This window comes from Diceros bicornis, chromosome 40 (assembly GCF_020826845.1).
Source record: "Diceros bicornis minor isolate mBicDic1 chromosome 40, mDicBic1.mat.cur, whole genome shotgun sequence".
NCBI classification, from domain to species: domain Eukaryota; kingdom Metazoa; phylum Chordata; class Mammalia; order Perissodactyla; family Rhinocerotidae; genus Diceros; species Diceros bicornis.
The window spans coordinates 15,893,245-15,917,632 of NC_080779.1; the positions used below are offsets into that span (position 1 = coordinate 15,893,245).

Consider the following 24,388-nt stretch of genomic DNA (forward strand, 5'->3'; position numbering starts at 1 on the left):
CTGGGGCTGGCCTTAGAGAAATGTGTGGTGCAAGGAATCCGGCTGACCTAGCATGATATATCGTGCTTTAGCTCTTGCTTTTTGTTCTAGAAACAAGTGTTTCCTATCACGACTGGGGCCGAATATTGTTCTGGGTACTGTAATCCCAGGTGTGCCTAGAGGAAGGAGATGCCTGGTCTGTGGTGTGGCTCTTTCATGCGTGCACACTACCGGGGAGAGCTGGGGCCTTGGCAAGCTGCTTACTCCACATGAGCCATTTCTCTCTTCATAGTCACCCTTTCCCTCAGTTTTCCTCTGACTTCAGAGCCTCTTCGAGTGGAAGAGACCCTGAAGGCTAGAGGTGGTGTGTAAAGATGACATTTTTCTCTGTCCGTGTGAGTCTTTTTTGAAAGGCTGGCGTTTTCAGTGCCTCATATTGTCTTCAACCCCCCAAATTACAAGGTGGCTCTCTGTTACAAAAATTGTTTATTTCAGTGGAAAATTACAACTCTGCCCTTCTTGTTGAAGGGGTTTCTGAACATAATAGCCAGAATATCCCTAGCCCCTTGCATATGTCCTAGAGGAGAGAAACAAGGAACTGGTGGGAAGCCCAAGGGTAGGGCTGGTGGTGGTCAGGAGAAAGCCAGGCAAATGCGAGCGAATTAGTCTTGCGGGACTGGAAGTTCTGGAAAAATATCTCGCAGGTGATTCATGGGTCCCTGGAGGAGTTTCAACTCATGGCGTGTTGTAGGCTTTAGGTTCAGATGCTGGGTGGTGAGGATAGAAGAGTTGGCATTGCTGGTGTTTGGTGAATTGATGATATTGGCGAATATGTTAATGGGAGCATTCATCCGAAGTTCAGGTTTGATCCAGCTCATAGCCAAATAGTTCTAGAGAGAACGGGCAACAGTTATCCTAAGGTAGCAACCTGAACGCTCTCTTTGCAGACTCATCCCAAGAGCAACCAGTGCCTTTGTCCCTGTCCCCATGGTTGTCACTCACCGGAGCTGAATAGATAAACTTGAACAGCATGAGCCCTATAATCAATATGATTGAGACGGCTATGATTTTGAAGCGGTAGCGTTTCCACAAAACACGGAGGAAGTTCTTAATAGGTGACCGAAGCCATAGGAACAAGCTGTCGCTGCGTCTGTCCATGAGCAGAGGAAATGTCAGAGAACGGAGGGCAGGGAAGCTTCAGGTCAAGTAATCCAGAGCAGAGAGCTTTCTTTTTAAAAAGCAACTTCTGCTTGTTGCCCCCGCCCCTGCCCCCAGTTGTTCTCTCCTGACTGTAACTGAGCATTGAACTGCGCTGGCGGGAAGTCATTCTCGCTCCCCACTTAGAGGCCCACTGGTCATCGCCCCATACAAAGTGCTGGGCCCAGCAGCTCAGCTTGGTGAACAGGGAAGAAAGATTTGGTGCCTTTGCCCTGCAGGACCCTTACAGGGGAGGATGAAGTGTAGGGTATTGGTTGGGTTCTGACTGGCCTCGTCCTGCTGGCCTGATTAAGGCCTCCTTCTCAGACAGAATCTCCAGAGTCATCTTCACTTTACCCTAGAAACACCGTACATAGGTGGTGGGAGGCTGCGTTCAGATAGCAGGAGCAACAATAGTTTTAAGACCTCTTCCCAGGATCCAGAAAGGAAAAGGGATTTAGCTAAGACCCCTAGAAGTCTGTTAGAGCCAAGTTATGTGGCACAGCAGTCCTCTGCAATAGACATCTTCCCCAGCTCCTACCGACAAGCGCCATTTGCCACCATCGAGGACCTGGCAAGGCCACCAGCCGGTTACAGTCTTCTTCTTAAAGAGGGAGAAGTGCTTGTGATGGAGGAAGTAGGGCCACTTGGGGTCAGCATCCATCATCCTGATGGAGCATAGCTTGGCGTGCCGGGCCGGGAGGGGCATGTCAGACAAATCCAGCTCCAGGACCCCTGAGCCCAGAGAAATGCCATTAGCAAGAAGGAGCTCCCTGCCCTGGGGTCCCGGGCCTACATGCCAAGATCTCACCTAGGAAGTCATCAGGGGAGAAGATGTCATTATCCCAGACCTGGATGATGAGCCGGGCTGGGAACTTCATCACCGTGGGATCCAGGCTCCATATGTAGTCCTGGAGGATGGCAGAAGAGCATATTACTGGCCTGTCTCCTTTGAGATGTCCCTTGGCCCCCTCAGCAGCTCACTACCAGCAGTGGTGGACTGTCAAGGAAGAGGGTTTCTGCCTGAGGCCACATTCTAAATGTTCTGGCACAGCTTGCAGGTTTCCCAAGGGAGAGGGAGGGGGAGGAGGAGCGCGCCCCGCCCCCAGGTCTGTTACCTTCTGGCTCAGGACGCACACATGCTCTGCCATCAGGTAGTCCAAGGTGAAGATGAACCGCCAGTTGAAGTTGCCCTCCCCAGTCAGGGAGCGGTAGTGGACATCTGTCTTCTGCATGTCCTTCTCTAGCCCGAATAACCACCTAGAGCCAAAAGTCCTTTCACCTGGGGTTCATGTATATTGTCCCCATCCCCGAGCTGGCACAGGCGGAAGTGGAGAGATGTCACCCCAGGATGAGAAGGACCCGCAGGAATGACAGAACTGGGGAACTCTGAGGGAACTCGGCTAAGATCCCTGTTCCTCTTCCTCACCCTTTGACATAGATGTCGCTTATGTTGTCCATACTTAAAGTGTCACTCTTCAGGTCCACCTGGGCAGTTTTCCAGATGACGCAGCGCAGCTCATACCTGCAGCCACTGTGCTCTGAGGCTGTGCTGAGGATAGCTCCCCAGCTGCAGCCTTGGGAGGGAAGAGGGCCTGCGAGGCTGCCCTCCGTGCCGGTGCAAGTCATGCTGCATTTGAGGGAATTCAGGGGAAGGAAGCTCCCAGGGTTCCCAGGAGAGGAAAAGGATCACTGCCACTCGGTGTGTGAGGACACTGGTGCTCCGCACCCTGGGAAGCTGCACCGGGAGATGCAGTGATTGGGAAATGGATCGTCACTCACCTTTTAGGCTTTCTGGGCTTGATGTTGACTGGGGGGCCAGGAGGCCCAAGCTTCTTGGGGAAGATGTCCACCCACATTTGCACCTTTCCCTAGAGTGGAGATGGATTGGCTAGCTGGGCTTTGCTAGCCGTTGTTCTCGGCATGCTGGCCTGGGGGGCCCTGTCCCAGGTTCTGAGGTCTGTTGAGGCTGTGTTCCCAACACTGAGGGTGAGGTACAGAGGTATCTGTGAGGTGGATGGACTTCAGACAGGATGTCAGGTAACCAGCCACCAGCTTCCGCTTTTTTCTTTTCCCGCCTGGGAGAACAGTGCTGTAAGGTTGTGGTATGTGATGGCGTCGAGGCTGATGGCCATGGTGCTGGGATCTCACTTGTGATGGGTCTGGGGGTTAATGCCATTCAGCAGGTCATGCTAGACAGCCTCCCTGGATGGGGCTCCAGAATGGGATTGAGCCTTCATTTATTAACCAGCTTGTGGCCCTGGGTAGGAGTAAACTAGATGATCAGTCCAAATTTCCAGGTCACTTTATGTTGTATAACCACAGCCTAAGGATATGACACTATTCACAAAGCACAAGGATCTAAGAAGGGATGAAAATGGTGAAAAAGGGAAAGGAAAAAGTAATAGTGTAGAACTACCAACACTGGAAGATAAATAAATATATTCTTTCAGACTATCTGACCTAATTTTATTCTTTTGAAGTTGACCCCATTTGAGAAAACAGGTTTAATGAGAATTGGTTTAAAAAATGCTCAGCAGAGAATTTTGTGTCTAGAATGTGGTATCAGCTTGAGAAATTGGGAGAATGAGATGAGCCATTCTGGTGGCTGGAAGGTAGATGATAATTAGGGTGCCTGTGGGAATTTTCATTCCTCCTGTTTGGGTTCCTTGCTATGGAGAAAACAGCCTACAATTAACAGCCAAACCAGGGTTGTAATGTCTGCAGCTCTGACCCCAGGTGCTGCCTCCCCGCCCGCCTGCCCGCCCTCAGGAGAGACTAAGGCAGTGTTGGTGTTGGCCGGGAGGGTGCCTTAGCACTTCCTACAGCTGATGCACAACTTTGGTTTCTTGTAGATGACTTTTCCAGCTCTGAATCTCTCCATTCTAAACACCATCACTGGAACTTCCTGCTGATTAACATGTGCAGAGCATGCTGGTCTTCTGTGCGTGTACATCTGTGAATGCTTGTCCTCTCCTTCCCCTTTCGTCATGGGCTATGTCCTGGATGGATGGGGTCCCCTATCTCCTGATCCAGCCCCTCCAGCCTCATACCTGGTCAATGCCTGGCTGGCTGTCGCTGTACAGCGTGCGGGTCTCCACGTGCTCAGGTACCAGCCCCTGGGTGTGCAGGAGGTACAGTGCAAGGCGTTCTTTCTTAGGTCCCAAATAATGAGTGGTAGGGGGCTTGGGCTCTAGATTGGAGGAGGATGGAAGGAGGGGAAACACAGTCATCAGCCTTCCCATCCCCCAGGTAGGCCCTCCACCTTCCCCACCCCCAGCTGGGACAGTGGACATGGTCACCCTCTACAGGAGGAAAGGGGCGGGGGATGTCCTCTGGCGGCTCTCCCATTCTGGAGCCTCACTGGTGTCAGAGGCCTGGCTCTGTGCTTTCTGGCAGTGTGCTCTACTCACCAAAGCTTTGCAGTTTGAATTTTTTCCCATTGTAAAAAACAGAGTCGTCCTCAGGGTTGAATAGAGGCGGAGGCAGTCCTTTCTGCTTGGCATGGCGTTCCAAGAGGAAGCTTGGGGGCATCTGATCCCGCCACCTGAAGGGCCCTGACCTGTGGCGATATGTGAGAGGGAAACGGAGGGAGGCTTGGGTCCTAGAGAACACTGCTTTGAACTGCAGGATGACCAGTGGTGGGAGCATGCGTGGAGACAGGTTCAGGCCCTGGTTCCCCCGCCCAGGATGCAAGCCTCTTGGAGGGAGCTGTGGGCTCACTCCTCCACCCCTCCCCTACTCCCTTGCCCTGGTTCAGGTCCACTCTCACTGGCAGTAGGATTTGGAGAGCCCACAACGAGCTCCAAAGCCAGAGAGGAGTCGGTTTTCAAGGTCGATGACTGTGGCTCCGATCTTATCATCAGGTGACAACAGGTCAAAGTCATATAGCTGGATCTCCAGGTCCTTCTCCAGGGGGATGGTGCAGCTCAGTTCAAACATCCTAGGGGTGAGGATGTTGCAGACTGCAGAGACTGTGGACCCTCTTATCTACTTGCCTCCCTCCTCAGCGTCTCGGCCCCATCTCCCCTTGTTTGGTCACGGTGAATATGGAGAGCAGAGCGTGGGATGGCTATTGTCTGCCAATAACCATCCCTTAGTTATGGCTGGAAATAACTTGGTGGGGTGTAGGACTCGGAGCTCCCTTCCCAGGCAAAACGTGAGAGAGAGGGTAGAACTGGGCCACCCATTCATTCATCTGCCGTCTGTTGAGCACCTAGAGTGTGTAAGACACCGTGCTAGGGACTGGAGGCTAGAAAGGGATGCAAGAGTTCTTTGCCTTCAGGAGCTTACTCCCAGCACTGTGTGGACGGGAGTGGAGAAGTGGGCCTGGGTGAGTTTGGGCAGCTCACATGCCAAAGATGGGATCCAAGGTGTTGGGCTGGTACTTGTCTCGGTTGCCAAGCTTTGTCTGTCCCAGTTTCAGGATCACATAAGGGTCACACTGGGGGTTAGATGTAAGTGAAGGAAGGACAGGAAATGGAGAGTCAGTCCAGCTGGTCAGGGAGGGGGCAGTGGGGCAGCAGTGAGCCACTTGCACCAGATGGGGCCTGTGGGGAGTTGGCAGTCTGGGCATAGGCAGCCTGAGGGAGCTCTGGGACACTGGGTTTCAGGGCAAGGAGTGAAGGTTCCTGGGTGGGGCCCAGGAAGACGAGCACTGTGAGTTTGGGGCTGCTTGTTACCAGGCCATTGGTGTCTTGCGGCTGCAGGTTGATTGCTCGTACCACATACACTCGCACCAAGCACTGCTGAGGAAAGTCCTCTTTCTGAGGCCAAACCAAAAACTGGTGGGGGGGCTTGGGGGCTTCTGGATTCTCAGGAAAGGGGTAGACGCGGAAAAGGCCCTGTGTGTGTTGGAGAGAGAAAGTGTTGACAGCCCAGCATGGTAGTGCTGGCCCAGCTCTATAATGCCCTCCAGGAGGTGCCCCTGGTCCCAGTTCAGGGAGAGTGGGTTGTGTTGAAGATGCAGGGACAGAAGGCCGCAAGGACTGGTAGAGGAGGTGCAGCAGAGATGCTCTGCAGGGACCCCATGTTTAGGAGGGGTGTTGGGCATTAGGTGAATTCCCAGTTTCTGCTGATGTGAACTCTCATTCCACCCCCCATCCTTCAGGCTTGCACTTGTTCTTGAAGGCTCTTTGGTCTGGGGAGACCAGGATAGGCCAGAGCTGGGGGTGAGCACGCCTCGCCCTCTCCTGTGTCAGAGGAGGTCACCCTGAATACCTGCGTAGGTCAGTCTCTGCTCCCCTACTCCCAAAACTGTTCTTCAAGCCCTCCCTATCCCATCCTCACAACAAGCATATGGAGCCAGGGCTTTTATTAGAGTCTTCTGGGGCCAGAGGAACACAACAAGATGGGCAGCTAAGCTGGATTAGACACGCACCTTGAACTCACCCACCACAGGGCTGTCCAACTTGGGCTGTTCCTGGTAAAGTCTGAAGGTCTGGCAGAAGTCCTGCAAGCCTTGGAAGTCGGGCACAGCCTCCAGCTCGCAGTCATACACCTGCAGGAGGGTGCGTGGAACCCAGGCTTGTGGGGAGAGTAGGCCTGGGCTTGACCGGAGGGGGGACCATTCCTGGGGTCAGGGGATTGAGAGACCACCAGCTCCCAGGTCTTGCCCCAAAGCGTCTGCCTGGTCAGCGGCCCCAGGGTCAGCACTGCTTGCTGCCCAGGGCAGCCCTGGTTCCCACAGGGGCGTGGCTGCTGGAGGTGGGGCCTGGGGTCTTGCAGAGACAGTGAGGAAACTCCTCCACTTGGTGGTTCCCAGAGAAATCAAGGCTAGGTTTGTTGGCCTCGCCCGGCAGATTTGACTCTGTCTCTCTCAGCAATCTCCCCTCCTAGGGGCCTCCAAACCTTCAGGGTGTGGTAGTCTTTGTCCGTGTACTTGAGGGGCTTCTGAAGATCGCCTGTGGCCCAGAACAGCTTGCTCCACCAATCCACTTCATGCTCGTATCCATCCTGGCAGGGAAGAGGGTCATTCTGGCCCTTGGGGAGAGGACACAGTGGCCTTCCTCTGCCAGGGTCATGCTACCCCCACCTCCCTGAGCTGCCTGGAGTTGTTCCTTCCCTGGGGCTGAGCCTGCGTCACCTCGGCTTTGCTGGACTTGAACCAGAACTTTTCATAGAGGTAACCTAGGAGCTGAAAAATGAGAGCGGTGAACGAGGGGAGGCCCAGCAGCCTGCAGCCGCTCATCATCTCTGACTTGGAGAAGGAGAGGGTCGAGGCAGGGCTAGTTGCCTGGCTCCCTTGCCCTTCACATAGGCCTTTTAATGGAAGGCTCTTCAGAAATAGGACTGGGGGCAAGAAGGAGGGTGAGCATAGTTCTTAGTTCTCTTTGCCCACAGCCTTGACTGAACTCTGGAAGGGCTCAGAAACGCACAACCTCAAGCCTCAGGCCCCAGGCCTACTGCATCACAGTAAGCTTTTGCTCAAGCTGTCCCCAGGATTCCTGTGCGTTCAAGTGTGACAAGTGCTGCTCTAGAGCATAGTTCTGAAACTTGAAAACATTGGAATCACCTGGGAGGGGGGCCAGGGCCTTAAAAAATGCTGATGCCTGGGTCCTAGCCCCAGCAGTTCTGGTGGAATGGTCAGTGGCCTGGCTATCAGGGTTTGGTGCGTGTGTGTGTGTGTGTGCGTGTGTGTGCGTGTGTGTGAGTGTGAGAGGAAGATTCGCCCTGAGCTAACATCTCTTGCCAATCCTCTTTTTGCTGAGGAAGATTGTTGCTAACATCTGTGTCCATCATCCTCTACTTTATGTGTGGGATGCCTGCCACAGCATGGCTTGGTGAGCCATGCGTAGGTCTGCGCCTGGGATCCAAACCTGCGAACTCCAGGCCACCGAAGCAGAGCACACGAACTTAACCACTACGCTACTGGGCCTAAACTCTCAGGCAGTTCTGGTGTGCAGTCCAGGTTGAGAATCACTGCTTTAGAGTTCCCGTGTACAGGTGGGCCTCACACTGGGGGTGCAGATATCAGCTCTGTTTAACCTCCACCCCTCCTCAGGGACAAGGGTTGTTCCCTGTAAGTGGTGTGGGGGAAGGTGGGACCTCGTGCCCTTTACTCACCTCCTGGTACTTGTTCACAGACAGCACTGTGTGGAGAGAGCACAATCGTGAGTCTTAGGAGAAGGGAGGAGGGTGAGGAGGAGGGACACCAACCCCACAGGCAGCCAGGGCCTCGCCCACTCCGTGCCAGCCTGTTGGTGAGAGCTGGGGAAGGGCAAGGAGGAAGGGCCGTACTTGGATGCCATGGAGGCACGTAGTCCCGAGCCCAGGGGTCACAGAAGTAGGGCTGTAGGGAGTCGACGCTGGCCTGACCCACCACGGTCTGCTGGCCAAAGTCCCGGTTGTCTACCACCTTCAACATGAGGGGCAGTGCGTAGGCCTCCTCCGTAGGCATGAACTGCAGCCCCAAGAGAGGCGAGAACGTGAGGCCTCCCATGAGGAGAGGGCTGCCCAGCCCTTGCCCGAGGCCTTCTTACCAGCGTGAGGAAGAGGACTGACTCGGTGAAGTTGGGGTTGGTCTGGAAGTCCCTGATGGGTTCCGTCTGCAGGGACTCCTCCCAGCATTCTACCAGGAGCTGAGGGGAGCGCACCTGCTTCATGTTCCGAAGGCCCCAGACCAGGATCTGGCAGAACAGAGGAGGAGGGCGGGGCACAGGGCAGGCAGTGCCTCTGTCATGGGGTCCTGGCCAGAGAGAGGGGCTGTCCTGGGAGTGATGGCGTGTCACGGAGCAGGGCCAGGACGTGCGGCTGGGTGAAGTCCGAGTCTGAGGGCTCACCGAGGTCTCCTGTCCTGGGAGGGTTCAGTGCTTGTCCTCGGCCTGGCTGCTGCCCTGCCTCCTCCGTGAGGGAGGTGCCCTCTGGCCCCTAAGACGGTAGCCTTCACCGACCTCCAGTGCCCCTTAGGTATGGCCCTTCCTCACCTGTGGCCTCGTCTGGCCTCTGATCGGTTCTCAGGAGTGAGTTCCTGAGGCCGGCTGCCTCGGAGGCACACAGAGCAGGGAATGCCTCAGATTTCTCAGGCTTCCCTTGTGCCATCTAGCTCATTGCTGACTTGTATCCCGTAGAACCCCATGGCCATTCCGTGACCCAGTACCCTATGACCTCATTCTAACTGATAGACACTAGGCACCCCAGGAACTGTCCATGCCCTTACTCCAGAGCCTGGTTGCCTGATCTCAGGGAAGGCTCCAGTGCCACGACCACCTGACCGTTTTTTGCTCTTTGTCAGGTTTGTGGCAGAGCACAAAGGTTCTGACACGGGGACCTCCAAGCTACTGTCAAAATGCCAGAAACAGCCTGGCATTTGGAGTCAGGCAGGGCCGAGCCCAAATCTTGGCTCTGCCACTTAGCCCCTGAGTCACTGTACATGGGATACACTGTCTCAGAGCCTCAGTTTCCTTCTCTGGAGGGACAGCGTGAGGCTTGAATGCGATAATGAACGCTAAAGCCCTTGTCTCCTCCCCACTACAGAGATTGGCATTAGAATAATTTACAACATTCTATCAGAGCCTCTGCTCTTCATCTGTCTCCTGTCTCCCTCCATCTCTCAGATAGTATCTTCTTGGGGTCCAAGCTTTGGGTCAGGTAGTCAGGAAGGCCCAAGGAGGGTCAGCAGAGAGAGCTCCATGGCGCTCGACTGCTCTGGGTGATTACGCCTGTGTCTTGCCCACCCTCCCCGCCCCACACCATGGTCACCTCAATAGCCATTTTCTTTAGCGTGGGCTGGATGCTCTTGGGGAGTGTGTAGACCCCATTCTTCCAAGGAACACTTAAGAGTGGCAGTTTCTCTCTGAGACTCTGAAGGGACGAGGTGGGAGAGCAGTGAGCATGAGCCCCATTGGGCTGGTCCTGCTGTCCCCCACCCCCAACTCAAGCAGGTCCCTAAGAGGGCTCAACTGAGGAGGCCCCAGAGACCCATGGACAGAAGCTGGTGGGGGAGTTAGGGGAGAGGCTGGGCAGGCCGGCATCACCAAGCCCATTGTTCTGGTTCCCAGGCCCTAGGCCTTTCCTGAGGGGCTGGAGTTGGGGACTGCTGGCTGTGGGAACTTGTGGCAGTGGAATGGGGCAGGGTGGGAGCACTGAGCACCACACTTCCCAGTCAGGCCCTCTCTCCCAGTACCTCAGTCTCAAGGATCAGCTCACAGGATGCCAAGATCTCGCCCTCTTCCTCCTCCAACTCTTTTACAAGGGGGTGCCACCTCATAGGGGGCAGGATCCGGTTTTGGACATCCAGCCAGACCACCGGGGACCACATGCTCCGTCCCCACAAGCTCTCCTTGCCCTGGAGGGAAGGGGAAGTTCACAAAGCATGGAGGCCAAGCTGGCAGGGTTCAGGCTCCTCCCCTGGGATTCTGACAGCTCCCGGATAAGGGCTAACACCTGTGTTTACATGACGCTCTCTGCAAAGCAGGCCCCACTGGAGCACTTTGCGTGTATTCTCTGGAATAAAAACCCCTCAGCAGCTCTGCCCAGCCCAGCCCTCCTTACCTGGGAGTTCCGCTGCCACAGTTCTAACACCACGAGTGGTGGGCTCTCTTTGGTGTCCTGGGGGTTCTCATACAGAAGGAGGTGCTGGAAGATGAGTGTCTGGGCCCATGTAGGGGCTGCAGAGCTCCTCAGGGTTTGGGTGCACTGGCTGTGGTTCAAGAAGACCAGCCGAATGAAGGGCTCTGGAGGGTGGTAGGAGAGGAGAGAGTTGTGCCTTTGAGCTGTGAAGTGAGGCTCCCCTCTCTGGCTGCTGCTGCCACTGGACCAGGTACCCAGGGAGGCCCAGGCAGGCCAGCCACAGCCATTGCCAGGTGTCGAGAAGGCCACTTCAGTGTAAGCCCCAGAGCAAATGGGCGTTTAACCAGAGGCCAAGGATCATTTGGTTCTATCCATGTCTCTTTTATACTACCACGGTTTAGGCCTGGGTGTCACAGAGATGGAGGGCCTGGTGGCTCCTCTGGAGGAGTTCTAGGGCAGAGGCTACCTGTGGCTGTCCTTCCACAGCATCAGCCTTGGCATCGGGGAACAACACGTGGCCGTCTCAATGTGGGTGCTGATGCCCAGAGGACACAGCTTCCAGCAGACACCCACTGCCCTGGCTCAGACCCTCATCCAGCAATGTGGCTCCTTACAAATAGTCCCACTAATAGGACAGGGCAGGAGCATGTGTGTGACTCATCTGAGACCTCCCGCGGGTCCTCCTCCGCACAAGGCTGGAAGTTGCCACACCTCCTCCCCAGCCCTCATCTTCTATCCAACGCAAGCACATGTGGTTCCCAACATGTCACCCTCTCTCTTGCCTTCATGTCTCATCAGTACTCTGCCAGCAAGTTCCTCCTCCCTCTTCAAGGCCCAGCTAAATGGTCCCCAAGGGTGAAGCCTCCACAACTCCCCCTTCTTGAATCCACAGCACTGGGGACACACCTCAAGAGCAGCCCTGCCTTGTATTCTTTGTTTTTGTGTCTTTTCCCTAAACCAGGGCCTTGAGCTGCTGGGGAGGGGCCTGCATGCTTGTCACCCACTTGCTTGCCACGTTCTTTATACTGCTGGGTGGCCACAGCAGGGGACCCCTGGGGGCTAGGGGAGAAGGGGTGCCTGCCACCTACCCTGGAAGGAATGGATCTGGTTGGACATCAGGTTCCGGGCCTGGTAGATGTAGCAGAAAAGCTGGTAGTAGTGGGGCTCTGGGTCAGAGAGGAGCCACGTCCGTCACCTGTCCCCAGGATTCCCATCCCCCCCCTCCCCACTCTCTGCCCTCAGAGATGGCCGGCCTCTGGGGCCACCCAAACAGACTCTCAGTGAAATGCTCACTGTTGAAGATGCAGTAGATGAAGGGCAGGTTGGGTGGGTGGGTGTCCTCTGGGGCAGGCCTCCAGGAGTCCCTGAACATTTTGCTCAGACCCCGTGATGGCGTCCTGTCCCCTTCCTTCTCAGCTTGCTCTTTCAGATCCATACCCTGTGCCCAGGACAGTCTCCCCTGAGGCTCTTGGGTGCTCTTCCCATCTCCTCTAGCCCAGGCCCAGGTCACCCTTCTCCCCTTATGGGCTCCACCCTCCAAAGCCTGAGGATGTGCATCTGGGGCCCAGACTGCCAACCCCGGAGCGGTCAGGGGGCACGTCGGGCTGTCTGCCACACCCGGGTTGGGCCCTGGCTCTGGGAGGTAGGGTTGCAGGGAGGAGTCACCTAGCCTGCTGAGGCTTTACCAAGGATCCCTCCAGAAGGAATATGGGTGCAATGCCCTTGTGCCTGTTGGGGGCCAGCCTGCGGTGCCAGCAGCGGCGGCGGAACCGGCTCTGCGGCTGAGGGTTCAGGTGGAACTTGGAGCCAAAGGTGCCGTATTCCCAGCCCTGCTCCTCCTCAGCCAGGCTGGGGTGGTGCTGCAGTGGGGAGAGCGGGGGCTCCCTTCTGCCACGGCCCGAAGTGGACCCCGTCTGAGGCCCCACCAGGCCCCTGCCCAGGCGGACCCCTCACCAGCTGGAGGAAGGACAGAGTCTCCTGCTCGTGGCTCAGCTTCCCATGGTTCCGGTAGCGCATGCGCGCCCAGCGCCGGCGGCGGCACGTGTAGTAGGTCTTCTCCACTGAGTTCCAGACCCGGGGCAGGCCCGACGGCGGGATCCCCACTCCGTACTCCCAACCTGCAGGGGCAGGACCACGGCCCGGGGGTGCCAAGGTGCCCACAGGCTGGGAGGCTTGGACGGGCCTGAGAGATGGGCCCCAGAGAGGCAGGCTAAAGGAGCAGTGCTTTCCCTCATGTCCTGGTCTCTCTGGCCCTGGAAGGTGCCAGAAAGAAGACTTCCTTCCACAAAGGAAGGTGTGGTCACACTGTGTCACCTGGGTGGCCTGGGCCCAACTGCCCATCTTACAAATGAGGAAGGTGAGGCTCAGAGACGTCCTGAGACGTCTGCACAAGGTCACCCAGCCCAGAAGCAGCAGAGTCTGCGTCTTGAGCTCAGGTCTTCAGACTTCCAGCCCATCGCTCCTCCCTGGAGCGACCTTCAATGACCCAGGCTCCATGACCAGGTCCCTGTTCAAGTGCTGGGGAGGCGCTTACAACCTGCCCTGGCTCAAAACAGAGGCCCACATCTGTGGGAAGGGTGGGGCCCCCCCAGGAGTTCAGGCCCCTCCCACCGAGAGCTTGGCTGCTTTCAGGCTGGGGGAAGTGTCAGACCTGGGCAGCCCTAGGCCCTCCTGGCCTCAGCCGGTGAGCAGAGGACTGACCCTCATCATCCACTGCATGGTTCAGCTCCACAGTCCAGTTCTTCCTAACGTGCCAGCCTTGGGGGCACCTCACATTCTCCCGGGCCTCCACGGGCTGTCCGTCCTGTGGGCGGACAGAGGGGGGTGGGCCGAGGGGCATCTGAGCTAGGAGGCCACCTTCACTCACTCTGCCTACAGTGGACACAGCGGCCTCCCGCCCCCTGGAGCAGACAGCACTCGCTACGTCTGATGCCACCCGCGTATGCACTTAATATGCTTTTACTGACTTGCCTTTTTGAACTGTAAATCAAGGTATTTTTAAAAGAAAACTTTACATAACCACTACCAATGGGAAATCAGTGTCACTCACCATAAACAGGGAATAACCACACTAACGACTGTGAAAAACAGTGTGACACAGTCTCAGCCAGCTGCTGCGGCCCCAGCCCAGGCCGCCCTGTCCTCGCGGAGGGAGGGTAGCACGTGGGACAGACGGGTGAGACCCGTGCTGTCCAGTGCTGCGGCCACCAGCCTCCTGGGGCTACTTAAACGTAAGTTAATTAAAATGAAACAAAAGTCAAAGTTCGGGTCCTCCTCTCACAAGGGCCACATGTCAAGTACTCAATGGCCACATGTGGACAGCAGGGGTATAGAACGTTTCCATCATCACAGAAGGTTCTGTTGGACAGCCCTGGCTTAGACTAGCCCCAATGGATCCTGTCCTCCAGGGTGAGCACGACCCTTGAAAAAGGCCTGGGAAGGAAACACTGTCCCCCTTTGTTGTTCCTTACAGTCTATTTAAGGTCTCTCTACCTGCCGTCTTGGGGTACAAACCCCCACAGGGCTCACCCAGGGTCCCCCACAGTGTGTGGGGGAGCAGGCTCAGATGGTAACCCCTGGTCCAGTGCTCTTTCCACTCGGACAACCCAGCTTCCAAGGTGTCCACCTGGTTGCACTGCTTGCCCCCCCACATCCTCTGGGGCAGCTTCAGCCCCCACTCACCATATCCGTGTTGGGGATGGCCGCTGGCACCCAGGCCCCCGTGGTGTCGCGGTGCTGGTTCTCGTACACTTCCTCCAGCACCTGGCTCTTGTTGATGTCTGTGTCCAGGAGGAGTCTGGGGGCAGCGAGACCCCAAGTTCCCAGCATAGCTCCCTGAACTTATAGGCCCCTGGAGTCCTCCTCTGCTGGCTGAGTGCTCCCTTGCCTGGCAGTCCCACCCACTGTGGGCGAGGCTGGGTGAGGGGCCCTGGCATCCAGGGCAGGGTGATAGACAGGGCCCTCTGTCTTGTGCACCCTACCCCCAGGGACCAGGCTACAGTGGCTGTGTGCCCACCTCTCTGGGCTGCTGCTAACTGGCCCTCCCCGGTGAAAAGAAGTGTCAACTCCAGTTCTGCGTGTCCAGGGGCACACAGGCTCCAGGCCCTGCACCCTAGCCTTACCTCCTCTGAGGCTCCACTGTCCACTGCCCCTGCCAGTGCCATCCGTGGGGTGCCTTGAAATCCTCCTTGGGGAGGGCCTTGTGCCCCATGACGTCCGAGAAGTTTGGGCACCGGTACAGCCCCTGCTGCCCCCACTGGTCTTTATACTTGGCCTGGTTCTCGTACTGAGGGAGGGGAGGCCATTAGTGCCTGCCACCTCCCCAGCACACACTGGGACATGGGGCCCCGCCCTGGGCCCCCCACTCTGGGCTGCAGGCACCCCCTAGAAATGTGGTCATCAGGCAAGAAAGGGCCATGTGGCCCCTGCCATTGGGCCAGGAGCTTGTGTCATCACTTATCATGGGGCAGCCCTGTCCCCCAGCTGTCACTCCGCACAGGCAGGCTGCCTTCATCAATCCAAGGGCCTTACATGAACTATTGCCTATAATCCCCACACTCCCATTTCACAGGCGAGCAGACTGAGGCTCAGAGGTCAACTCTAACCAGGTTGCTCAGCTACCAAGGGGTGGAGTGGGGGGGATGCCTGTGTGAGATCCTGGCCATGTCTGTGATGTGACCTGTCTACCCTGTGTCACTGCTGACCCTGGGGAGCCCAGTCCTGCTCCACCACTTGCCACATCTTTGCTGCCTCTGAGCCTTTGCTTCCACACTCCCCTGCCGGGCACGCAGTCCCTGCTCCCTGCGCCTCATCCTGAATCCCCAGTCCATCTCGGCGTCTCCAAGCCCTGCGTAGGGGCTGGTTACAGATATTACAATACGTCCATTCACAACACGCAATTTAGGAACCATAAAGATATGTTTTCACTCAGTAAATTACAAAGCCTGAAACTTGAAACTTATTTCCCTCCTGCTCTCAGACCTTTCTCCTGAGCCAGGTCCTCCCAGGGAGCAAGGGTGATCTCCCCCTCCTCTGATTCTAGAGACGTCTCTGGCTGGCTGCTTACGTCACCCTGGGTTTACGGTTCTGTGGCGAGATGCCTCATTTCCTGCTCCTCTGACTCTCCCAGGCCTCCCTCTCCCTGGGACCACCAGACTCGCCAGAAGGACCCAGCTAGAGTCTGCAGGGGTCCCGGGCTGCTGTGTTGGTGACAGACAAGCCCCCCTGCAAGTTGGAGCCTGGGTCACCTCACATGCCCTGGACCAACTGGGAGAAATTCCCAATAAACCTCCATCAGGGAGAGAGGGACCAGCCCCGGGGGACCACTCAGCTGCCCCTCTGTCACCACAGGCCTATGGCTTGTCAACGAGGCACCCTGAGCTGGCAGCCTCTGAGGTTGTCTAGTCTCTGTGACCTGTCTCTATCAGACCCCCTTTCACAATTCTCAGGTTCTGCCAGGAACGCCTTTCTCTGCCTTGGGTGCTGGGCTCCTGCAGCCTCACCCCACTCCTGCCCCAGCTGGCCCGCGCTCACCGTCTCCGCGTACACGACCACTTCGCCCTGGCGGAGCAGCTGCAGGTCCCTGCTGTCCGTGACGTTGCCGAGCCACATGCAGACCCGGAGGTGAGCCGGGAGCGTGTTCTTCTGTCCTTCACCCTCTGGGTACTGAGCCAGAGGCAGGTTAACCTCACAGGGGTGTGGGTCCCCCGGGGGCAGGGGCGTGGGTGAGGGAGAGGCACACACACTTGGAACGGGTCACTCACACCTGGCCCTTCACCCTCAGCCCTGGGAGCAGCGGCCTCAACTGTGCTGACTGCTGGGCCTGAAAAGTGAAGGGTGTGGAGTTCCTGCCTTCCAGAGCGGTTATGCCTGTGACCCCACGCATGACAGGGAGGCTGGTGGGGGTTGTGGGGAGGGGGCAGTGCTGCCTAGGGAGCCTGGGGAGGCTCCACAGCGGAGCGGTGATGATGGTGACGTGGACAACGGACCAGCGATCATTTATCACATGCTTGCTCCATGCCCGGCCCTGTGCTAAGTGCCGAATATGCAGCATACAAATGTGCTGCGATCCCCACACACCACGGCGAGATGGCAATCATTATCCCCAGGCCCATTTTACAGAGAGGCAGACTGAGGCCTACACATGGTCAGGAGCTGGCCCAGGGTCACACAAGGCAGTGATAGATAGAGCCAGGATTCAAGTCTCAGTGGTTCTTGCAGGATGAGAAGGGCTCAGGTGGGCACGGGAGGGGCCTTCCACAATGGTGGAAAGGGCAAAGGGCAAGCAGGTTTAGCAGCAGGGAAGCCCAAAGTGTGGGGCCCAAGAGGGCTCATGAAGGGAGAGGTGGCTGGGGCCAGGCCAGGGAGGTTAAGCCTTCTCCAGGAGGCAATGGGGAGCCAGGGACATGTCCAAGAGGGAGGGAGTGTCCCCGTCTGCCTCCCGAGGGGCGAGGTGGAGGCAGGGGGCTATGGTCAGGGCGGGCTGCTGGTCCGTCAGCGTTATTTATCGCTTGCGGCTGATAGGATGGGCTGGTGCCCAAACCTTATAGACATTAAATATTTTTGATGGCACCCAATTGTGCTCCAGGGGAGAGATGACAAGGGACTGGACCAAGTGTGGTGTGAGGATGAGAGAGGAGACGAATTTGAGGAATATTTATGAGAGACATGGACTTGGCACCAGCCACGTGCTGTTGGTCACAGGCCCCTGCCTTCCTCTGGAGACAGTTTAAACCCCATGTTACCTGGTAAAGGACCCAGGAGAGAGGAGGTGGGCATGCCCTTGGGGAGGCTCGTGGGGGCTGCCCTGAGAGTTTAGCGCTTCTCCCTTGGGGTATTTCTGGGCCCTCTCCTCCCCTGAGGACTGGGGCGGCCTGAGGACTCCCCGCTTCCCCACCTGCAGGAGGAGGGTCTGTGTCTTCCCACAGAAACTGCCAGAGTGCAGGGCCCCTGTCCGGGAGAACAGGATGCTGTGGGCGGGCACCTGTGCGTAGGCCACTCGCTGCTCCTTGCATATCAGCCAGATCGTCACGTCCGGGAGGCTCATCTGGGGCTGCCGAGGCGGGAGAGCGTCAGGCCTGCGTGGCCATGTCCAGGGCCTGCTCCCCGGCCGGTGTGTCCACGCCCACCTCGGGGAGCACAGCGTTGAGGCGGTACAGCCAGCCCTCCACGGTGGCCACCATGTCCCTGGGCTTGGCCTCCTTGGCCTTCTGGGCCAGTTCCTGCAGGAGGACGCTGCGGAGCTGCCACCTCTTCTTGTCCAGTTCGGTGGCTTTGGGCTGATCCGTCATGCAGGGCAGAGGGCGCCTGTGGCCAGAATAGGCAGGAGGGGCTGGGCCTCTCTCCTGTCTCACTGCCTCCCACCCTCCCGCCCTGCCTTCCGCCAATGTGCCCTTCCTAGACTCGAGATCCTGCCCCATCCCTGCTGGCCTGGCCCAGGGAGCCCTGGGCCAGCATCCCTCCTGAGGAAGCCTGCTCCCTGAGGGCCTGGGCGAGGAGGTCAGGGCCATTCTCGGGGGGGCCCGAATGGGAGAGAAGCCACTCTGGTGTTTGGGTTTCAAGCTGGGGAGAGATCTGAGCAGAGCTCATATTTCTTGAGGAGGTGTGGGGGGAGGGTTGTGGCGGGGGTGGGGTTGCCCTGTAGGGTACTGGTCTGAACCCCCAGCCCAGCCCCAGGTGCAGCACGTCCATTCCTACTTGCAGTCCTCCGCCAGCTCCCTCAGCAGTTTCTCCCACTGGGGCAGCAGAGCTGGGTCCCTCGGATTCCTCATGGATTTCAGGGTGTCTAGATTGGCTTTCTGTCCAGCGGGAGAGAAACAGAAAGTGAGCATGGGGCTCACCCGGGACAGGCTACAGGGCTGATCAGCCCAAGCTGTTTTCAGCCAGGACCTTTGAGGAGTAACCTGGGAGGTCAGTTCAAAGCTGTCACATGCCCTTGCAAGGCTAGGATCCCCACACTTCCTCCCCACTACCCAACAGAAGAAATGGTGGAAGGAAGGAGCCAGGATAGGGTGGGACTGTGAAGGAGTGCAGAGTCCTGACCCTGGGCTTCTCTTCGGTAGGTGCCAGGAAGCCGTGTCTGAGGTGGAGGTGCCATGTGGCTCTCCTGCCTACAACTGTTCAGTGGCTTCCTTCTTTGACAGATCACCTAAGACCTTTTGTGATCTGACCCCTCCCAGCTTCTCTGGCCTTATTTCCACAACATCTCTGTGCCCCTGCCACCCCTAAACTTCATGTCACCATGGCTTTGCACATTATTCTCTTCTCTGCACCCCCAGCACGCCCCCAGCAAACTCCTCATTCTTCAAGACTCTGCTCCATGTCATCTGCTTTTCAGACACCTCTTCTGACCATCCTCTCTTCAAGTCCTCTCCCCAACCCCCAGTCTCTCTGTCCCATAGCTCTTGGGACCTGTATCTCCACTGCAGCCCTGGTTCACTGCGGAGTAACTCGGGGCATATCCAACTTCCAGATGGGGAGGACAGGGGCTGTGTTTGTTCACCATTGTGTCTGCAGTGCCTAGCACTGGTCTGGCACTCCCATCTCAATTGGTGTGGAAAGCATGAGCGAGGTGAGTGACCGGTTTCCTAGGGCTGCGATTCATTTTCCCACATCTCCCATCGATGATCTGGATCCTTCCCTGCACCCCTCCTGCACCACTCACCAGGCGGTCCCGAGTGAAGTGGAGGAGGTTGAGGCAGTTCATGCGGAAGCTGACGTCCTCCCAGTAGGAAGTCACGGCCACCACTGGCTTGGTGTTGTACCAGGGCACGTAATGGTAGATGTTCCCTGAGACACAGAGACACATGAGGGGGTGTCTGAGGGATTCTGGGAGGTCTCCCTCACTGTGTCCCCTCAGAGGACCTTCCCTGAGCTACATTCCTCAAGAATGTGATCTGCTAATAATCCTAATTGGACCCCTCCCCCCAGAGGGTGATCTGGGGGCCAATTGAGAATGCATGCACTTTGATGAACATGGCTAGCCTTATCGAGCATTCATTGTGCTCAGGGTGTCACGCAGCCTTTCAAAGTCCCCAGTTTACAGGTGGGAAAATCCAGGCTAGAGGTGGGAAGTAGTTGCCTGATATGGCACAGCCTGTAGTCATAAGGCAGGTGTCTAGCTCCACAGCCCCGCGTCCTTAGCCTCAGGCGAGATGCCAAGGCAAGGCGCACGCTTCGAGCTAGGGCCTCCCTTCTGGGTGGTCTGCAAGGCCGAGGATGAGCGAGCCCTGATTCAGGAGGAGACCCAGGGTTTGATTGCAGTGGGCAGACATCTACCATAAAGGGCCTGCCAGTGCAGAGGAGTGGGGTCAGGGGAGCAAGCATGGATAAAAAACAGTGCTGGCAGAATGGGTTCCCTGGCGATGTTCCTTATTGAAATGAGGGGGAAAAGCTAGATGAAACATAAGGGATTCTTTTTCTGACATGTATTTCTGAGTTAGCATAAAAGGAAGAAATCCACAGAAGCCAAAAATAAAGTAAAAGCAGAAAATCTGCGAGGCAAGTGGAAGCAAAGCTGACTTTTGTCCTCTGAATTTCTGGCAAATCTTGGAGAAGTTGCACTTCTCTTTGGCAACTGCCAGGGCACAGGGGTCAGGAGAAGAAAGCTTAGTGCTGCCCCGGGTGGGCAGTCTGCCAGGAGACCCCATGTGTTATGGGTTGAATTGTGTCCCCTCTGAAGATAGGTTGAAGTCCTAACTCCCACTACCTCAGAATGTGACCTTATTTGGAAATAGGGTCATTGCAGCTGTAATTAGTTAAGATGAGGTCATACTGGAGTAAGGTGGACCCTTAAGGCAATATTACTGGTGTCTTTATAAGAAGAGAGAGACACAGAGAGATGACAGCCGTGTGAAGACACAGAGACAGAGGGAGAACACCATGTGAAGACAGAGGCAGAGATGGAGCGATGCGTCTACAAGCCAAGCCACCAAAGATGGCAGACAACCACCAAAAGCTGGGAGAAAGGCATGGAGCAGATTCTCCCTCAGACCCATCAGAAGGAACCAACCCTGCCAACACCTTGATATCAGACTTCTAGCCTCCTGAACTGTGAGAGAAGTCACTTATGTTGTTATAAGCCACTTAGTTTGTGGTACATTATTATGACAGCCCTAGCAAATGAATACACCATGAAATGCTGGCACTCTGAAAACAAACCCTCAGTCGATGAGACATAATCCACCACACAGAAGACAGTGAGGAAACCTGCTCATCTCCAGCGTGCATCTGGGTAGAGGGCGCAGGAAATTTTCCTGAAAACTTGTAACCACAAGTGGGGCTTCGTGCAGGTTGCATTCTGCATTCATGCCACCTCTGTGGTCTGGAGAAAATTTAAAGTGGTCTCTGGTTGGCAGTGCCCCAGGTAACTGGAGAAAGCAAAGACAAATCCTCTCTGGAGCGTGAAACTTTAGTCAAGTCCCAGAGGATTCCCACAGATAAACTTCCAGGAAAATGAGCAGCTTAGAACCAGTACACACACTCTCTAACCCAGCAATCTGTTCCTAGGTATACACTCAACAGAAAGGTGTACACTGCATTATCAAAAGATGTGAAGAAAAATGTTCACAGCAGCACTATTTATAATAGTTCAAAATTGGAAACCACCAAAATCTCCCTCAGTAGGAGAAGGGATAAATTATGGTATATTTGCACAATGGAATACTATACAGCAATGAGAATAAATGAACTACAACACACCCAACAATATCCAAGTTTGTGAATGCATTTTACAAATAAAATGATAAGCAAAAGAAGCCAGACACAAAAGATTACGTACTATATGATTTCTTCTATGTAAAGTCAAAAACCAGACAAAACAAATTGGAGGTTAGGAGAGTGGTTGCCTTGGTGGGGATGGGGGTAGTGGGGCTCAAGAGGCCTTGGGGAGGTTGGGACTCTGTTTCACAGTCTGATGTTGTTATGTGGGTGTGTTTGCTTTGTGAGAATTCATTGAGCTGGACACTTTGGTTTGTGTATTTTCCCATAGGTATGTTATACTTGAATCAAAAGTTTGCTTAAGAATTTAAAAAATAGTGGGGGCAAAAAAGACAAACACATAAAATAAAGTGCATCAAATGGTGGAAAATGCTGTGGGGAAGAATAAAGTGGGGAAAGGGGATAAAGAGCTGCCAAAAAATTTTAAATAGAATGGTTACCCAAGGCTTTTCCTAGAAGATCTAGAAGAAATTGTGCAGCATGCAGCCCAGGGAGATGAAAAATATGGAAGAGAGATTTAAAAATGTGAAGAACAGAATGAGAAGTTCCACAGAGGATAGAGTGAATTCAAGAAGGAGGTATAAGAGACAAGGGGAAGAGGTAATTTCCAAAGAGAAAATTTCTGATAATTTTCCAGAACTGTTGGAAGACACCAGTTCCAGATGCTGGCACTGAGTGAATCATTAGAATAATAAGCAGAGAGATCCATGACTGGGGTTATCAGACGTGAGCGTGGGGATACACACTGGCAATTTTCTTCTACTACTCTTGGATAGAATACAAAAGCAACAAGGAGAAGGAAAATAACTCCATTTTCAGCAAAACAAAGAGACAGATATAATCTGCAGACTCAACATACACAGAAGGATGGCCAAAGGCAGCCGTGATTGCCATGGAAGTCTTAAGGGGTGCAGAGCAGCGGAAGTCACCCGCGGGGGAGCGAAGGGCAAGACAGACAGTGGGGAGCACAGCCTGATGGGAGCAGAGTGCAGAAAGTGCCAGCAAAAATACACTCCCAGCGCGAGCTCAGGACTCAGACGAGGAAATGTGAGCCGACAAAACTCAGAAAACAAGTACAAGAAAAAACTTCACAGAAAGGAAGACAGTATAAAAAGGAGCCCAAGAGAGAGGAGACCCTGCAGACAGTTCAGTGAGAGGCGCAGAAATAAGAAAAGGGACCAAAATAAAATGGAAATATAGAGTCAAAGAGGGTCAGGGAGAAAATGACAGATATAGAAGAAAACCAAGGAGAATTGTTAAACCCATAAACGGAGCCCCTGAGTAGAAAACCTAAACAATGGAACAGGATATTTTAAAATATAATTTGAGAAAACTCACATGGGAAAAAAATAGTCTTTCTAACAAATGGTGCTTGAAAAATTGGATATCCTTATACAAATTAATTCAAAATGGATCATAGAGCTAAATGTAAGAAGTAAAACTGTAAAACTTTTAGAAGAAAAAATAGGAGAAAACCTTTATGACCTTGGGTTAAGCAAAGAGTTCTTAGATATGACACCATAAAAGAAAAAAATTAGACTTCATCCAAATTAAAATGTTTTAAAAGACACCATTAAGAAAATGAAAAGATAAACCACTTGCAAATCATATATATGATAAAGGACTTGTATCCAGAATACCTAAAGAACTCTTATAACTCAATACTAAGAAGACAAACAACCCAATTGAAAAATGGGCAAATGGTTTGTATAGACATATCACCAAAAAAGATCTATGAATGGCTAATGAGCACACAAAAAGATGCTCAGCATCATTAGATATTAGGGAACTGCAAATTAAAACCACAATGAGATACATGCTCAATATAATAAATATAATAAAAAAGAGGAAATAAACATTGGTGAGGATATGGAGAAACTGGAACCATCGTGCATTGCTGGGGGAATGTGAAATGGTGCAGGCACTTTAGAAAAGTTTGGCAGTTTCTTAAAAAGCCATTCCACCTCTAAGTATGTACCCAAGAGAAATGAAAGCATATGTCTACACAAACACTTTACACAAACGTTCACAGCAGCTTCATTCATAACAGAGAAGAAGTAGAAATATGTCAATCAACTAATGAATGGATTAACAAATGATGAACGGTACATCATACAATGGAATACTATTTGGCAATAAAAAGGTATGAAGTACTGATTATGCTACACCGTGGATAAACCAAGTGAAAGAAGCCAGATGTGAACAACCACATATGATATGGTTCCATTTATACGAAATGTCCAGGAAAACTAGGTATACAGAGACAGCAGTAGTAGTTGTGGGGGCCTGGGGACGGAAACAGGAAAATTACTGTAAACAAGCATGAAGGATTTCTTTGGGTGATAGGAAAGTTCTATAATGCGGCACGGTGATAGCTGCCCAACTCTGTAAATTTACTAAAAATCATTGAATTGTACAAAACAAGTGAATTTTACGGTACGTAATAAATTACTAACAAAATAAAAGAAGACTTGAATCTACATATTGAAAGAGTACACCACATGCCAAGGAAAACTCACGTAGAAGGATCAATACTTAGACATATCCTAGTGAAGTTATTGGACTTACAAGATAAAGAACCTTTGGGCAGCTGGCCAAAAAGATCAAGAGATTTGTAGGGAAAAAATTTATCAGAAAAAGAAAAGGTATGAGTTATGAAACTTTAAGAAACCACAAACTTCTAGAAGAAAACTTGAGAGAATTCCTTAATAAATTTGGAATGGAAAAGACCTCTCTAATTATGACTCAAAAACCAGAGCCATAAAAGAAATAGTTTGATCACATAGCAAAAGAGTCTTCATGGGGAAAAAAAAAACCCAAAACACCATAAGCAAAAATATGAGACAAATATAGGAAATATATTTACAGCTCATATCACAAAAGCGTAATCTCCCTAATATATAAAAGGATCCTAGAAATCAATAAGAAAATGACCAACATCCCAATAGAATAAAAGAGAAAATTATATGAACTGGCAATTAACAGA

At 53.9% G+C, this 24,388-nt stretch overlaps 1 protein-coding gene across 1 annotated transcript in view; it reads right to left on the reverse strand.

The window, feature by feature from the left end:
* Positions 1–588: 588 nt before the first annotated feature.
* The window catches only part of FER1L5 (fer-1 like family member 5), a 53,253-nt gene continuing 29,453 nt past the window's right edge, over positions 589–24,388 (reverse strand). Inside the window, exons 20-53 of the mRNA XM_058534524.1 lie at positions 19,349–19,473; positions 18,382–18,482; positions 17,814–17,991; positions 17,582–17,737; positions 16,219–16,350; positions 14,808–14,971; positions 14,368–14,482; positions 13,387–13,489; positions 12,595–12,803; positions 12,372–12,524; positions 11,980–12,124; positions 11,775–11,852; positions 10,669–10,850; positions 10,286–10,462; positions 9,877–9,966; positions 8,658–8,804; positions 8,416–8,578; positions 8,242–8,267; positions 7,262–7,312; positions 7,027–7,131; positions 6,557–6,676; positions 5,859–6,020; positions 5,529–5,620; positions 4,949–5,119; positions 4,590–4,738; positions 4,230–4,369; positions 2,959–3,047; positions 2,606–2,701; positions 2,295–2,436; positions 1,988–2,087; positions 1,718–1,911; positions 1,425–1,534; positions 982–1,129; positions 589–869 (exon numbers count right to left, since the gene is read on the reverse strand). Of these exons, the coding sequence (XP_058390507.1) occupies positions 642–869; positions 982–1,129; positions 1,425–1,534; positions 1,718–1,911; positions 1,988–2,087; positions 2,295–2,436; positions 2,606–2,701; positions 2,959–3,047; positions 4,230–4,369; positions 4,590–4,738; positions 4,949–5,119; positions 5,529–5,620; positions 5,859–6,020; positions 6,557–6,676; positions 7,027–7,131; positions 7,262–7,312; positions 8,242–8,267; positions 8,416–8,578; positions 8,658–8,804; positions 9,877–9,966; positions 10,286–10,462; positions 10,669–10,850; positions 11,775–11,852; positions 11,980–12,124; positions 12,372–12,524; positions 12,595–12,803; positions 13,387–13,489; positions 14,368–14,482; positions 14,808–14,971; positions 16,219–16,350; positions 17,582–17,737; positions 17,814–17,991; positions 18,382–18,482; positions 19,349–19,473 (4,541 nt within the window). The 3' untranslated portion in view covers positions 589–641. The remainder of the gene's footprint in view (positions 870–981; positions 1,130–1,424; positions 1,535–1,717; positions 1,912–1,987; positions 2,088–2,294; positions 2,437–2,605; positions 2,702–2,958; positions 3,048–4,229; positions 4,370–4,589; positions 4,739–4,948; positions 5,120–5,528; positions 5,621–5,858; positions 6,021–6,556; positions 6,677–7,026; positions 7,132–7,261; positions 7,313–8,241; positions 8,268–8,415; positions 8,579–8,657; positions 8,805–9,876; positions 9,967–10,285; positions 10,463–10,668; positions 10,851–11,774; positions 11,853–11,979; positions 12,125–12,371; positions 12,525–12,594; positions 12,804–13,386; positions 13,490–14,367; positions 14,483–14,807; positions 14,972–16,218; positions 16,351–17,581; positions 17,738–17,813; positions 17,992–18,381; positions 18,483–19,348; positions 19,474–24,388) is intronic.